The sequence below is a fragment of the Etheostoma cragini genome, chromosome 8, assembly GCF_013103735.1.
Source record: "Etheostoma cragini isolate CJK2018 chromosome 8, CSU_Ecrag_1.0, whole genome shotgun sequence".
NCBI classification, from domain to species: domain Eukaryota; kingdom Metazoa; phylum Chordata; class Actinopteri; order Perciformes; family Percidae; genus Etheostoma; species Etheostoma cragini.
The window spans coordinates 25,906,931-25,920,324 of NC_048414.1; the positions used below are offsets into that span (position 1 = coordinate 25,906,931).

A 13,394-nucleotide genomic window follows, 5' to 3' on the forward strand; every position below is an offset into this window, starting at 1 on the left:
TCGTGTGTAATTCACTGCAGTTTTTTAAACTGCGTCATAACAATAAAACTGAACTTTCTGACGCATTTCTAATTGTGAAAGACAGAAAATGTCGAATTAACACTGTTTCCAGCTCAGCACGTGTGAATTTGCTGGTTTTCAGTGATAGGAAACTAAAATATTTGGATTAAAAATGTCAACTTTAATTGCCTTTGGCTTTTGTTTTTGGCTAGTCCGAAGGATTGATCTGTTATTCGATAACAAAAATAATCAGAAAAATAATTAATTGCTAGCAGTAGGGTTGGGACATATGGAGAAATTCAGATATCGCGATATGCTTGCCCCAGTACCTCAATGTCGATATTGTGGCGATATTATAGGGTTGACAATTCACAATAAGATGTAAGATGAATATTCTTCAGTGATGTAGATATAATGAGTAAGAGGGTAAAGGTAAAAATAATACAAGAGCTAGAACAGTCTGGTAACAGAAAATGACATCACTTTACTGCAATGCAGCCTTTAAAACTAGGAAAAGACAACACTTAAGCCATTTAGGATATCACGATTTCCAAAATCTAAGACGATATCTCATATCTCATATCACAATATTGATATAATATTGAAATATTGCCCAGCCCTAGTTGGCAGCTATAATACTTACAGTGTCATGATTTCTAGATCCAGAGTATACCTGATCTGATGTGTTGTATTGTAGCCAATGTAAGAGAAAGTAATCCTATTCTTAACTAGTATGACATAATTATGACATAATTAAAATGGTTTCAGTAATCTATAACGGCAATGCGTATGGATGCAGCATATAACCAGTAACATTATATTAATCAATCATTAATTTCATCCAAAATTATAACTTTTTTTAAGTGAAGTGATCCAATTTCCATGGTCACATTAATCCAGCAGGAATGATTTAGTTTGTGTGGTTTATGATTATAAGATCTTCTGTTAATTATATTTATAGAAGGATATGATGTGAAAGAGCAATGCATTATGTTTTTTTAAGATACTGTATATTTGACAATCCATCTGCTGTTTTTGTCTTGCAAAACTGCATCTTATGTCTCACTTCCAGCTCCGGGGGGGATCCGCCTCGCCCACACCGATATCAAGATTCCCGACTTTACAGACTACCGTCGCCCCGAGGTTACCGACCCCAACAAGTCCTCCCAGGAGAGCAATGATGCAAGAAGGTCCTTCTCTTACCTTTTCACCGGAGCGACCACTGTGGTTGGTGTGTATGCAGCCAAGACAGTGGTCACCCAGTTTGTCTCCTCAATGAGTGCGACAGCAGATGTCCTGGCCCTGTCCCAGATTGAGATCAAACTCAGTGAGATCCCTGAAGGCAAAAACATGACTTTCAAGTGGAGAGGAAAGCCCCTGTTTGTCCGCCACCGCACAGAGAAGGAGATCGCCATAGAGGAGGGTGTGAGTGTTTCGGATCTGCGTGACCCCCAGCATGACAAGGACAGAGTGATTAACCCCAAGTGGATCATTGTCCTCGGTGTGTGCACCCATCTGGGTTGTGTGCCCATCTCCAACGCTGGAGACTTCGGAGGCTACTACTGTCCCTGCCACGGCTCCCACTATGATGCTTCAGGAAGAATAAGAAAGGGCCCGGCGCCCCTTAACCTGGAGGTTCCCCACTATGTATTCTCTGATGAGGACACAGTCTTGGTGGGATAAATACTGGAGCCATATCTCAGTTCCTCTATGTAATATGTATTTTTTTGCTGGCTCTGTGTAAGTGTTGAATGAGTAATTGCATCTTTTCACTTGTAAAAAGTCAGTTTTTTCTTCCATTGTTCGGCATCATTTAGCTTGATGTCTTTGATTAATTGCATTTGTTATTTTGAGATTAATAAAGTACTTTATCTCTACAGGTTTTTCTTACTCCATTAATTCTTTTCTTTTTTAATCAGGAAAGTCTTAGCCTTGATATGTGACTCTTAAGTCAAAGGGCCCTTTGTTAGTTTACTAGATAACAATTTTATATCAGTACTGGGAGCTGCAAAATAAGATTAAACACTATATTTTTGTACACTTGAATTACAGATGGATTTTATTCTGATGAATAAGTGTGCTGTGGAAAACTGAACCGGAGAAATTCATAAGCCTTTTTTTTTTGTATTGATGAAATCATTTAAATATAATATACTGTGCACATATGCTGGTCAATTCCTAGTTTTAAACTTAATAAAATATCAAATCCAAAACATTTTATACTGTACAATTAATTGCATAATCCATAATTATTAGGGCTGTCAAAGGCTGTATGAATAAATAATTAATTCAACTGATGATTGCACTTCATACAATAATCCAGTTATACAGCTGTTTTCACAGTAATATGCTAACATCATATTACCCAGTGTTACCAGATGCCAGGACTGTGATATCTATGCAATTTTACAAAATGTGACTTCACATTGATAAATAAGATAGATTTGCAGATAAAAAGTCTCTCCAGCTTCATAACATGAGTTCACATTATTTTTCAAAGACTCTGTCCTCCTGAGCATGTGCGCCCCCGAGTCCGGTTATCCCAGTTTTTCTACAGACACTAATCCACGTAGTGCACCTCCGCCTGGAGCTCCTTGGAAATATACCCGAGGAGGGCGGCTGTAAGATGCTGCTTCAGGGTGGCGTTGCCCATCACTAGAGCAGTCAACTGAGCCAAATCTGTCCACTGAACGTCTCCCAGGATGACCATGAGATCATCGTAAAGCTTCTGCTGCTGCTGAGGACTGAGCTCCATTATGATCTGAGGCAGCGGTTTGAACTGTCCACTGGTCAGCCAGCAGCCCAGCAGGCCTCCAACAGCACCGCCTGCAGGGGACGAGGGTTTGAAATGGGTTAAATCGTACATTACGTATATATTTTGGATATTTCTGTGAGTTAGATCCCACTTACCCACTGCAATACCGAGTGGGCCCCCGACTAAACCTCCAGCGAAGGCCAGTCCACCAGCTGCCGCTGCTCCCTTCCCCGAGCCTTTCACTGTGGTCTGGATTTGCTGATTGGCAGATAACTCTGAACACAGCTTCATGACATCATCAATTCGATGACTCATACTGTGGATCAGAGTTCTATACTGTTAGGAGACATTTCAGAAAGTATAACTGCAGATGCTTAACAATCTAACAATAAGCATAGAATAAGAAATCAGGAAAATACTGCCAGTTACAATAGTTAGAATAGTTACAACTTTTTATTTTTCCTTTTGATTGTCTTTTTCAAAACCTTTGTTGCTTTTCCCTGTGATGTTTTTGTCTTTTTTTCTGTGCCTTTTCAAGTTTTTGTGGGATTCCCCCCCCGTTTTTTAGGCTTTTTTTGAACATTTTAGTCCCTTTTTACAATGGTCTTTCATAAAAAAAAAGTTGTTTTAATGCTATAATAATTTTCTGAAATTTTGATTGAAAGACACTTTTCTGATAAAGATTTTTTTTTTTTCAAAATGGGTCAAATTTGACCCAAGGACAACACAGGGGTTAAAAAAAAAAGAAAACAATCAACAATTTGGAAAATGCCATCATACAATGAACAAATTAAAACATAGAAGACTAAGCATGGTCCTGCATGTATTGAATATTGTGTCACTGAAAATAAAGTTATTATTTACAGATACCAATATAGGAGTGGGATAGCTGTGATTGCATCAGAAATCTTCCCAAAAGGCAAAGGTTAACGTTCAGTGTAGCATCCACAGCCCATTTCAACCCATCAGCCATTCATCCAAGCCTGCTGTAATAATCCCAGTCAACATTAGAGGTTTACCTTGCTGTGTTATGAAATCCTCATCAATATTTGGAAGGCTGTTGTTATAATGTTATTATGATGAATCAACTATTTTCTGTCTATAGCCGGCTACTCTTTCATTTCTGACATGACTATGGCCGCAATGCCTGATGGGAACAACAAAAAGTGCTGCGTTCAGGAACATTCGGCCAAACCTATTGACTGCATGTATGCTGATATCAATACATATGTATATATATACATATATATATATATATATATATATTCCCTACATTTTGGTAGAAAAACAACCAGTCTATAAAAACAACACACCATTCAAGTTTTAGATTTGTTAGGTTAGTAAATCATTAAAAAATGCTCATCACATAATTACAGAAAAAGATTGATACAAAGTAGAGAATAAGAATAGTATTCTATTTTTCTACCGTAAGAGTATAACACAGCCAATTCAATTATTTCAATTATTATAAAAGGCGTACTTATTAATAATAGCTTAAACCAATAATGCAGAAAAATCTGTTGATTAAAGGCTTTGTGAACAAAGGGGGTTGTTAAGAGTTAAATTGATAATGCAAATGTCCTTACTCAAATATCTCAGATTAATGTGTAATTAGTGGGGAAATACCCTTACAATTTATTCTTCATTTGATGAATAAAGTCTTTACTCATATGAAATGTGTTCATTTCACATTACAACTCGTATACATATCGTTCCCATACCAAACAGAAGAGGTGAGGGACGGATTATATTGTTAAGGGATTCTTGATTCACAGTGCAGCATTTGAATTTCCTATTATGATCGGTGCTTTAATATTTCCGACAGCACGTAAAGGCAACACAAACAGCCAATGAGCGTCTAACAACAAGGGGGCTGGAACCATGGGTGGACTGGCCTGTTCATTTACTGAAACCTAACTGACCTGTCTAGGCTAACTAAGGCTCTACTACTGCTACTACTACTACTACTACTACTAGTACTACTACTACTACTACTACTACTACTACTAATGATAATAATAATGTGGGCTACTACGTGAATAAGTCTGTGTAGGTGTGTGTTGGTCAGTGCTAATAGGATTTTTAGCTTGCTAGGCATATATGCCGACTGTTTACATTCGTGCAAACAGCCTTCGTTTACCCAGAATACACTGGGAGAGGGTGACACAGAGGAGCAGCTGCGACTGCTTCATCGGCCTAAAAAACGGAAGAGGCAATGTTTTCAAAATAAAAGTATGGAACCGGACCAAAGAAAGAGTTGCTGAGAGATGCTTGTTTTTTACGTGAATGTGTCCATGTTATGTTACATTATCCTTCTACTCCAAAACATTTCAGATTAAAATGTACTTTTTACATTTTTGTGTTTTATAGTTATGATGCTTGATAACAGTTTGCATGCACACACAACTTATAAAACAACATACTATTATTAAACTACCCAAGAATGCGTTGAATTTACCTCAAAGAACTAACACTTCAGTGTCAGCATTATTGTAACGGTTAATGAATCTAGCCACTATCATCTGTTCAACGGAGCACATGTAATAATAAAAAAATGCAATACTGATTGGAAATAGCAACATAGGAGCTGTTATTAGAACATCAAGACCTTTAGAAAAGACAAGGCCAAGGGTGTAACCCTTTGTATGCATGGACCAATCGACATCTTGTAACATGTACCATGAAATACAAAAAACAACACGATAATACAGCAAAAATTTAAAACCACAATTCCTTATGAATATTTTAGTTACATTTTGATGTCACTATTTGCATAATTTTACCCATTTATTTGTGTTAATTCTATGTTGGTTTTTAAATATATAGTCTTAAATCAATACACCATGCCATGTTTTATTTTGAATATTTTGAACGGAAGTTCCGGTGTTATTTCGTCTTCTTGACATTGGACCCTTGCATTGGACCGAGGTGCATGTCGCAGCGACAGTGACAAGGAATATTTGCTAATCATTGGATACTAAAACCGTGGATATTTTTGGAAAAGCATGCAGAAATCTTGAAATGAGAGTGTGAGATGGTATCACTTCCGAAAGTGAGGATAATTATCACTGCCTCGTTGATGAATACAAGCAGAACGGGTCTCAGGAGTAGCTGCTGCTGCATTCATAAACACTTCTTTAGGACTCACAACAACCCCTGAGCTTTGTTTTGGGGTCACAAAACACCACATATTCCTGTTGTGCACGTGGGCTGACAATGGCTGAAAAAGGTAAAATGAACATAGAGCATCTCGGCGGAGTTGCCAGGCTCCGAGAGGAAAACGAGAAGGTAAGGTAACCAGTTGACACGAAACACTTAGCAGGCTAACGTTAGCCAAACCACGCGATACACCAGCAGCGAGGGTCTTCAAACCACGACTGGATGTAACGTCACGAAAAGTGCTGTTTACATGAAATGTAGACGTTTGTCCACTAATTGCCCTAACACCTGTGTCACATTAGTAAGTTGTGGCTTTATCGCTTTGACTGTCCACGTTCGAGAAGCTTCTTCTTGCAGCCACTCACATGTTCTTGTTACGCAAATGTTGCCTGCAGGGAGGTGTGTTAGTTTCGTTTTACTTGAGGCTTGAAGGATTTGTTGGCCTCTATACTTTGGGAAATTGACTTTTAACGTTTTTTATTAACTGTTTACTGCTTACTGGTTAATTACTAACACGCGACGTAACCGTTAATCTACAAATAGTCATACAGGAAGTCCGGCTTAGCAACAACAATACTATCTGGGAAGTTTCACTTTTTGATTAGGACTCCGCAAAACACAGAAAGTTTAGCAAAGCAACAAACGTTGGGACATTTTGGTTTCCATACAGGATATAGCACCATATAACAATATACGGAAGATGATTAAGGCCACTGGTGAAAAATGTATTTGAGTTCTGACTTTAATTACAGAATTCTGACTTTATTTTCAGAATTCTTTGAACTTAAAACTCAGAATTCTGACTTTAAACTCAGAATTTTGAGTTTATTCAAAGAATTCCGACTTTAAACTCAGAATTCTGACTTTTAAACTCAGAATTATAACTTTACTCCAAGAATTCTTACTTTACTCTCAGAATTCTGACTTTAAACTCAGAATTCTTACTTTACGCTCAGAATTCGGACATTACAGTGAGAATTTTGACTTTATTCTCAGAATTCTGACTTTGTCTCAGAATTCTGAGAATGAAGTCAGAACTCAGATAAGTTTTCACCAGTGGTCCTAATCCTGTTCAGTAACAGTGAAAGGGTTTTAGTGCAGATGTCCTGACCAATTGGATGTAACGTTAGCCTAGTTTTGACAGCTGTTTGTCTTCCTCTTCTGCTTCCTTCATCTGGTTGGGTGTCTTGTCTGTTATCCTGTGTGTGTGTGAGAGAGAGAGAGAGATAATTCTTTTCTTAAATAGGTTGTTTATTAGCTTTCTAGTATTTGCAAAACCAGTAAAACTCAACAAAAAATGTTTTGGGACTTGGAAAAATCTGCTTGTGGCAATAACCAGTTGTCATGATACCATAACCCCTTTTAGGCTAGTAAAACCGTAACACAAGGCTGCAGGTGTACATTTAATAGACTTTTAACATGATATGAATTGAAATTATCTGTCCTAAAAACAGGTGGTGAAAGACTGTGAAAGTCGGATTCAACACTGGTAAGCATTAAGAAATCCCATGTTCTATTTTAACAGTAGCATAAAGATAGCATTGTTTAGTTTTGTGTGGAAACCAGGGATGGTAGTAGCACCTTTTTTTTTTTTTGAGCATCAGTAACTCAGTTGTCTGTGTTAGAACTCCCAATCTTTGATACATTGTTCCTAGTGCTGTACCCTACAGAAAATTAAAACTGGTGTACGGTTTTAATTTTCCGTACGGTATTCATTTTCACGTTCTGCCAAACCGGCGCATAGCCACGAGTAGCTCTACAGGCGGGCTAAGCTGTGAGTGTAATGACATGAGACACATTCTTAGTGTGTACCCTTTTCACTCATGAGTAGGCCAAATCTTTATTACTCAACAGTTAGTCTTGCATTGCCAGACCTATCTTCACAGTACCGTGGAGAAAGGTCCGGCTACACCACACATACATTTTGGGATAGGTGGGAAAAGCCGCTCTGCGTTGTTAGCCGTTCTTTAAACCAATCACAATCGGTGGCCCCATGCTCCCGATCCAGCAATGGTGGCTCTGCAACGTTACGTTACTCTGTCACGTCCGAAAATTAAGCAGTGGAGCGATACTACGATCGTTAGAAAAATCCACCAGATAAGGACTTGGTACATGCCAGAGATAGTCGAAAAAGACAGGTTCAGAACGAGGATTGAGATACTGGATTTGACATATGTCCTCCTGGGGGCAAAAATACTAACGAACTGCTATCCCAGTAATAAAACAGAAGAAAGTTGGAGCTACTTACCTCTGTCCACAACAGCAGACCTGTGGTCAATTTATAGGTTTAGTACCACTATCTTAAAAGAAAATCCCACCGTTTCTTGAAATAGGGCTTATCACAGATTTTTCCTACAGTAGACGGTGAATGGCGATGAACAAGGCCGATCTTGTGAGAGACAAAGAGGGTGACTTCTCAGACAGTCAAGATCCAGAAGTAACGGACCCAATAAACAGCTGTCCACAGAGTAAATGATTATTGTAAACACAACCTGTGGTTATTTTATGGGGTAGATCGACCCATATTAGAACTGTACTCGCACAAAGTTGCTTTTTGATATCTCGGCGCCATGTAGCAGTGCTTAGGCTATAGGCCACTTCCACAAAATATAGTCCTGAGTCAATATTTACCTAGGAAATGTCTAGTCTTAATCTGCATTGCTATTGTACTCGTTGGTATCACGCCCCACAGGAAGTAATTAGGTCGTAGTATTTTTGTTGGCTCACTTTTACCCGCAACATGCTAACCGGCAACAAGGATTCCATTCACTACAGTAAGCTAAGCTAGCGGTGGCGCTGCCGGTGTTGCACCAGTCTAAAACAATTCATGCACTAACATAAAAAATGCGTTGGCCCATCTAGCTACTGCTAGGGGAGGCCGTGTTAAGCCCTATTTCAACAAACCGTGTTGTATCCCTTTAAACTACTTTGTTTTGTAAAGGAAACCATGTTAAGTTGTTGACATAGCTATAATTTGTAAGTTTTTCTTTTTTTTTTTTTACCTACGATGACATTTTCACAATAAAAATGGTTTATTTTGCAACTGTTTCATTCATTCGGATTCCATCATATATTGAATAATTTTGTGATGCAAAGCAAACAACTTTAAACTATAGTAAACCAAGGTTTCAGTATGCTTGATGAAATTAAAATGTTTGTTTTTTTATATTCAATGTACTCCGGTCAGTAGAAAAAAATCAACTACAAACCTATAAAGGTCCAGTCAGGGGAAACAAATAATGCAGTGAAACAGCCAGAATCTATAATGATACAAATTTTTGGTCATACTGCCAAGCAGTAACCCATATTTACTGCTTGGCAGTAACCATATTTTGCTGCAGGTCATCCTCCTCTTTCTCTCCCCCCCCCCTTTCCTGTCTTCAGCTGTCCTATCAAGTAATCCCCAATAAAAATAAAATTATCTTACAAAAAAACACACTCGCTTGAATTTCTTCTACCCAATCACAGATGATGTTAAGAGTTCATGTCAAATACAGAGAGATTTTAGTTACAAACTATCCCACTACTGGGGGGAGTTGTAACGCCACCTGGAGATAGATGTAACAATGAGAGGTCATTTGCTGAAATAATATCCCTACTATCCAATATATGTAAAAATGAATTTGACCAATTGCGTGAGTGCATGAGTGTTGACTATATTCCTGAATGTGCCACATAAGGGATCAATCACTATCGTAGTTTTGGCAAATGTAGATGGATGCCTCTTGGGGGGGGGGGGGGCTTTGTTGGCACAGAACTGACAGATGTAGCTTTGATGTGATCAAATTAAACTGTAGGTATTGTAAGTTGAACCAGTTTCTATATTACAATGGACGCTAGGTTCAAATGAAATGGGAGTGTATGGTATTTTTAAGATTAATAATCTTTAATTCGTTTTGGAACAAAATGCAAAACATGCCTCTCACAACATGGACACATCCCCCGCCCACGCGTCGTCGGCACTTGTTCAGACAAAAATAAGACTAACCATAGTATAACCATAGTATTCAAGATAATACAATATAATGGGAGTGTATGATATCGATTACATCACAGCAGCTCTTTTTTGATTGTCATACTGACTGACTGGCCGGGTAAGAGTGTTAAAACTAACCCGGTGCAACACTCCCTTGTCACCTCCGCACTATTAGATAAACAGTTCTGAAAAAATGGAAATGTTGCCACAAGGCAAATAAAATAAGCTATTAAATTAATGCTGGTTCTAATATGATATCTCTTCCCTTGGAGATAAAGACATACAAACTGAAAACTAAATATCTTTGAAAAGAAAAGACATTCAAAAGCTGCCTAGTATCACTCTTAGAATTGACTAAGTAAAAGGGAAGTCCCATCTGCACAACTCTTAAGATTTTAGATGAAAACAAAGATTTGTAGACCATTTGTTGACCTGCGCTCTTGCTTGCCCCTGAGTGATCAATTTCTAAAATACAACCAATTTGAAAATTAAATTAATTGGACATTTAACCCAGAAATGGAGCTTTTGTCCCCTATTATCCACTGATTTCCTGCAGTGAAGTTAGTGTTTAGTCGAGACACAGTTGGCATAGCTCCCCGCTATTTCTCAATAACTTATTGTCTAATAATAGCCATGAGTTTGGCATCCTCAATTAATCAAGCATGATTGTGGGCAATATGGACGCTTTGCGTTTAGAGTGCTCGCGCTGATCAAAATCCACAAATCAGACACTCCCTGTCCCAGAACCAATCGGAGGCATTTGTTTCAAGCATGCTTGAAATGAGGATAATTAGCCGTTTATTTCCGACTCCTAAACACAGTTGCAGTAGCAAGAAGGAGTATTTTCAGTTCACAGTCAACCTTATGGGTTCCATAATAAGGCCTTTTTTTTTTAGGTTTACACTTGTATTTTTGAATGTTTACATTCTAAATATTCAAAACACAGTGTTTTTCTCTACCGTGTGTCTGAAATGCTCCACTTTAGCCCCCTCAAAAAAAATCTGCTCTGATTTGTCAGCATTTCCAGGTCTCTCACATCTGCGCTCTCTCTCTGTCATTGCAGCCGGGGAATCAGGGTTGCCAACCCTTTTTCAATTCCAAAGTATTTAGCACCAGCTCCAAAAGTCGATAAAAGTAGCTAGATGACGACATACGCTCATTTGCACAATACTCACAGATTTTCTACAGAAAGTTGTCAGTTTTATTGCTAGTCGCTTGGTTGCTAATTCTAGTGACAAAGTTGCTAAATTGACAACGCTGTGGGAAATGACTCTGTAGCTGCAATTTACACACACACAAACACCTACTTAGATAAATAGGCCCAGTACACATAGTTATGACATCACAAATGTTAACAAACACCAATAAATACTAAAATTTATGTTAAAAGTAATTATATTAAAAGTAGCATTTTATACCTTTTAAGTCAGATTCAGGTTCAACAAGTTCAAAAATCTAGCACACGTTTTGAAACTCTGCACTGTAGTTACAGGTGGAGCACACTCGGTCAAGTGGACAAGTGTATTTTTTCTGGTAACAATTTGTGACACTTTCTTTGTTTGTTTATGACAAATATACAACAACTTTAAGTGAACACTCTAACAACACTGGACTAAAACCGCCTAAAAAATGATACGCTATATTTAAAGTAGAGGTTTGAGATTACAAGGAACGCAAGACTGTTCTAGCATGCTCCAATAAGGCAAATAAGGGAAAATGTAAAAGATGAAGTTAATAAGGGCTGTTGGAAGCAAATTGCTTTCATCTGGCTACAACACTCTGCTTATCATGCAAAGGGAATTTTGTTAGCTTCCTAGATGTGTTACATTTACAAACCGATGTTGTGACTTTAACTGGAGAAAGTAGTCAATCTCGAAACATTAAAAGCAATTCTTTTCTCTAAGTTTCTATAAAACCAGCGATATCTTAAGAACTCTTCACCCTTCTTCTCTGAAAGGGGGAAACGGGCACTTCCTAATTACTCCATAGCTATTGTTTGCCTTCCATTGTTCTGTTTAACATCCCGGAATAAGTCAAACAAACCAATTTAGATAACAATCGCTTCAGAGGAGATGTGGCTTTAAATGAAAACAATCATGAATTTGAATAGTTGTTGGCCTAACACCATTGTAAATCCATACTTTGCAGGCAAAAGGTGTCAGGTGACTACGAAGCCCTGAATAAGCGCCTTAAAACTCTTCCAGATCAGCTGTCTTATGACATCATGGTGAGTTCTGACCTTATGGAAAGGAATAAAAAACACACACTCACACAACTTGTGCAGGTTAGTTTTAAGATGAATACCTGTTGCAAATGGCCAGTTTACCATTTACAAGTGCCATAAAGTGGGATGATATTCTTAACTTTGCAGAAGGTGACCTTAAATATGCATATTTTCACTTCTGAGTTTTATTTCTTCTTTTCTCCTGCCTTCATGTTCACATTCTGCCACCTGCTTTATTAACCGTTTTGCTCTTTCTTCATCCCCTGTCCTAAGAACAGGTGCCGTTTGGCCCTTTGGCCTTCATGCCGGGGAAGCTGGTACACACAAACGAGGTCACGGCGTTGCTTGGCGACAACTGGTTCGCCAAGTGCTCCGCCAAGCAGGCTCAGAAAGTCGTCGACCACAGGATGAAATGTGAGTAGGGTTTTTCAAAAGACTTGCTTTCTGTCCTCTCTCTTCACAAGAGAGGGGTCATTGTTTAATTTTAACGGAACCGCGCGACACTGCCTTTCTTCATCCAGCAGAGGGAGCCGTTGCATCAAGCTTGTCTGAAGAATCACTGAAGTGACAAACTGTGTGACAGCTGATCCGTTATTTGCCAGACCATTTTCGCAGAAACCTTTGAGATGCTTGTGGAATTTTGTCTATTTTAAGGATCTGTTAAGTGGATTGTTGCATGATAGGAGCATTCCTGATTTTAGGCCGACGCGGGGTACTTGATTTCACACGTGGTTCAAGATTCAAGAGATTCAAGATTTCTTCAGTTCACAGCTTTAAAAAAAAATACCACACAGAAACAATTACAAACACCGTAGAAAAGGGGAGATCTAGCCACACATAGAGCCATATGCACGAAAATAAATAAATCCTTAAATGGGTGTGCAGAGCCTGTTTAGTGATAAATATACCAAGTCTCAAAAAAACTGAAAAATCTAGACATATAGATAGATATATACAGTTGAAGGACTGCAAGCTGCAGGTCACAATTGCATCATGTATTTGCTGTGCTGCTCTCTGCACTCATATTTGATGTGCCCCTGTTGCCACTGCCTCGGTTGTAAGTCTTGTATGAGCAGTGCATGTCTTTTCCTCTCCTGTAGTCAAATCAAGTCCTTTAAATGCAACACTATTGTTTTTGAAGAAAAGAAAGGTATTGATTTGATTCTAACGCGGGTTGTGCGTCTTTTCCCTGCTTACGATCAAGTAGCGATTTATGATGTGAACATTATTACAGTGTTTAATGAAGCAGAAGCATGCTGCCACAGCCCATCCGCAGCCGT

At 38.5% G+C, this 13,394-nt stretch overlaps 3 protein-coding genes across 3 annotated transcripts in view; 2 read left to right on the forward strand and 1 right to left on the reverse strand.

The window, feature by feature from the left end:
* The window catches only part of LOC117948668 (cytochrome b-c1 complex subunit Rieske, mitochondrial-like), a 2,103-nt gene extending 227 nt beyond the window's left edge, over window positions 1-1,876 (forward strand). The window contains exon 2 of the mRNA XM_034878446.1: window positions 1,067-1,876. Within this exon, the coding sequence (XP_034734337.1) occupies window positions 1,067-1,683 (617 nt within the window). The 3' untranslated portion in view covers window positions 1,684-1,876. The remainder of the gene's footprint in view (window positions 1-1,066) is intronic.
* Window positions 1,877-2,125: 249 nt separating this feature from the next.
* zgc:112052 (protein C19orf12 homolog) lies at window positions 2,126-3,920 on the reverse strand. Its single transcript, XM_034878443.1, has 3 exons — window positions 3,775-3,920; window positions 2,911-3,071; window positions 2,126-2,826 (listed from the first exon to the last, which is right to left on the reverse strand). The coding sequence occupies exons 2-3, from the start codon at window positions 3,068-3,070 to the stop codon at window positions 2,561-2,563; spliced, it is 426 nt and encodes a 141-aa protein (XP_034734334.1). The 5' UTR covers window position 3,071; window positions 3,775-3,920; the 3' UTR covers window positions 2,126-2,560.
* Window positions 3,921-5,645: 1,725 nt separating this feature from the next.
* The window catches only part of uri1 (URI1 prefoldin like chaperone), an 11,812-nt gene continuing 4,063 nt past the window's right edge, over window positions 5,646-13,394 (forward strand). Inside the window, exons 1-4 of the mRNA XM_034878403.1 lie at window positions 5,646-6,043; window positions 7,369-7,403; window positions 12,039-12,117; window positions 12,393-12,528. Coding sequence (XP_034734294.1) covers window positions 5,972-6,043; window positions 7,369-7,403; window positions 12,039-12,117; window positions 12,393-12,528 — 322 coding nt within the window. The 5' untranslated portion in view covers window positions 5,646-5,971. The remainder of the gene's footprint in view (window positions 6,044-7,368; window positions 7,404-12,038; window positions 12,118-12,392; window positions 12,529-13,394) is intronic.

Bases quoted from the DNA above. Each gene is read 5' to 3' on its own strand.
- zgc:112052 (XM_034878443.1), bottom strand. From the start codon at position 3,070: ATGAGTCATCGAATTGATGATGTCATGAAGCTGTGTTCAGAGTTATCT. The intron at 2,827-2,910 runs GTAAGTGGGATC...CGTCCCCTGCAG, and splicing joins CCCACTCGGTATTGCAGTGG to GCGGTGCTGTTGGAGGCCTG.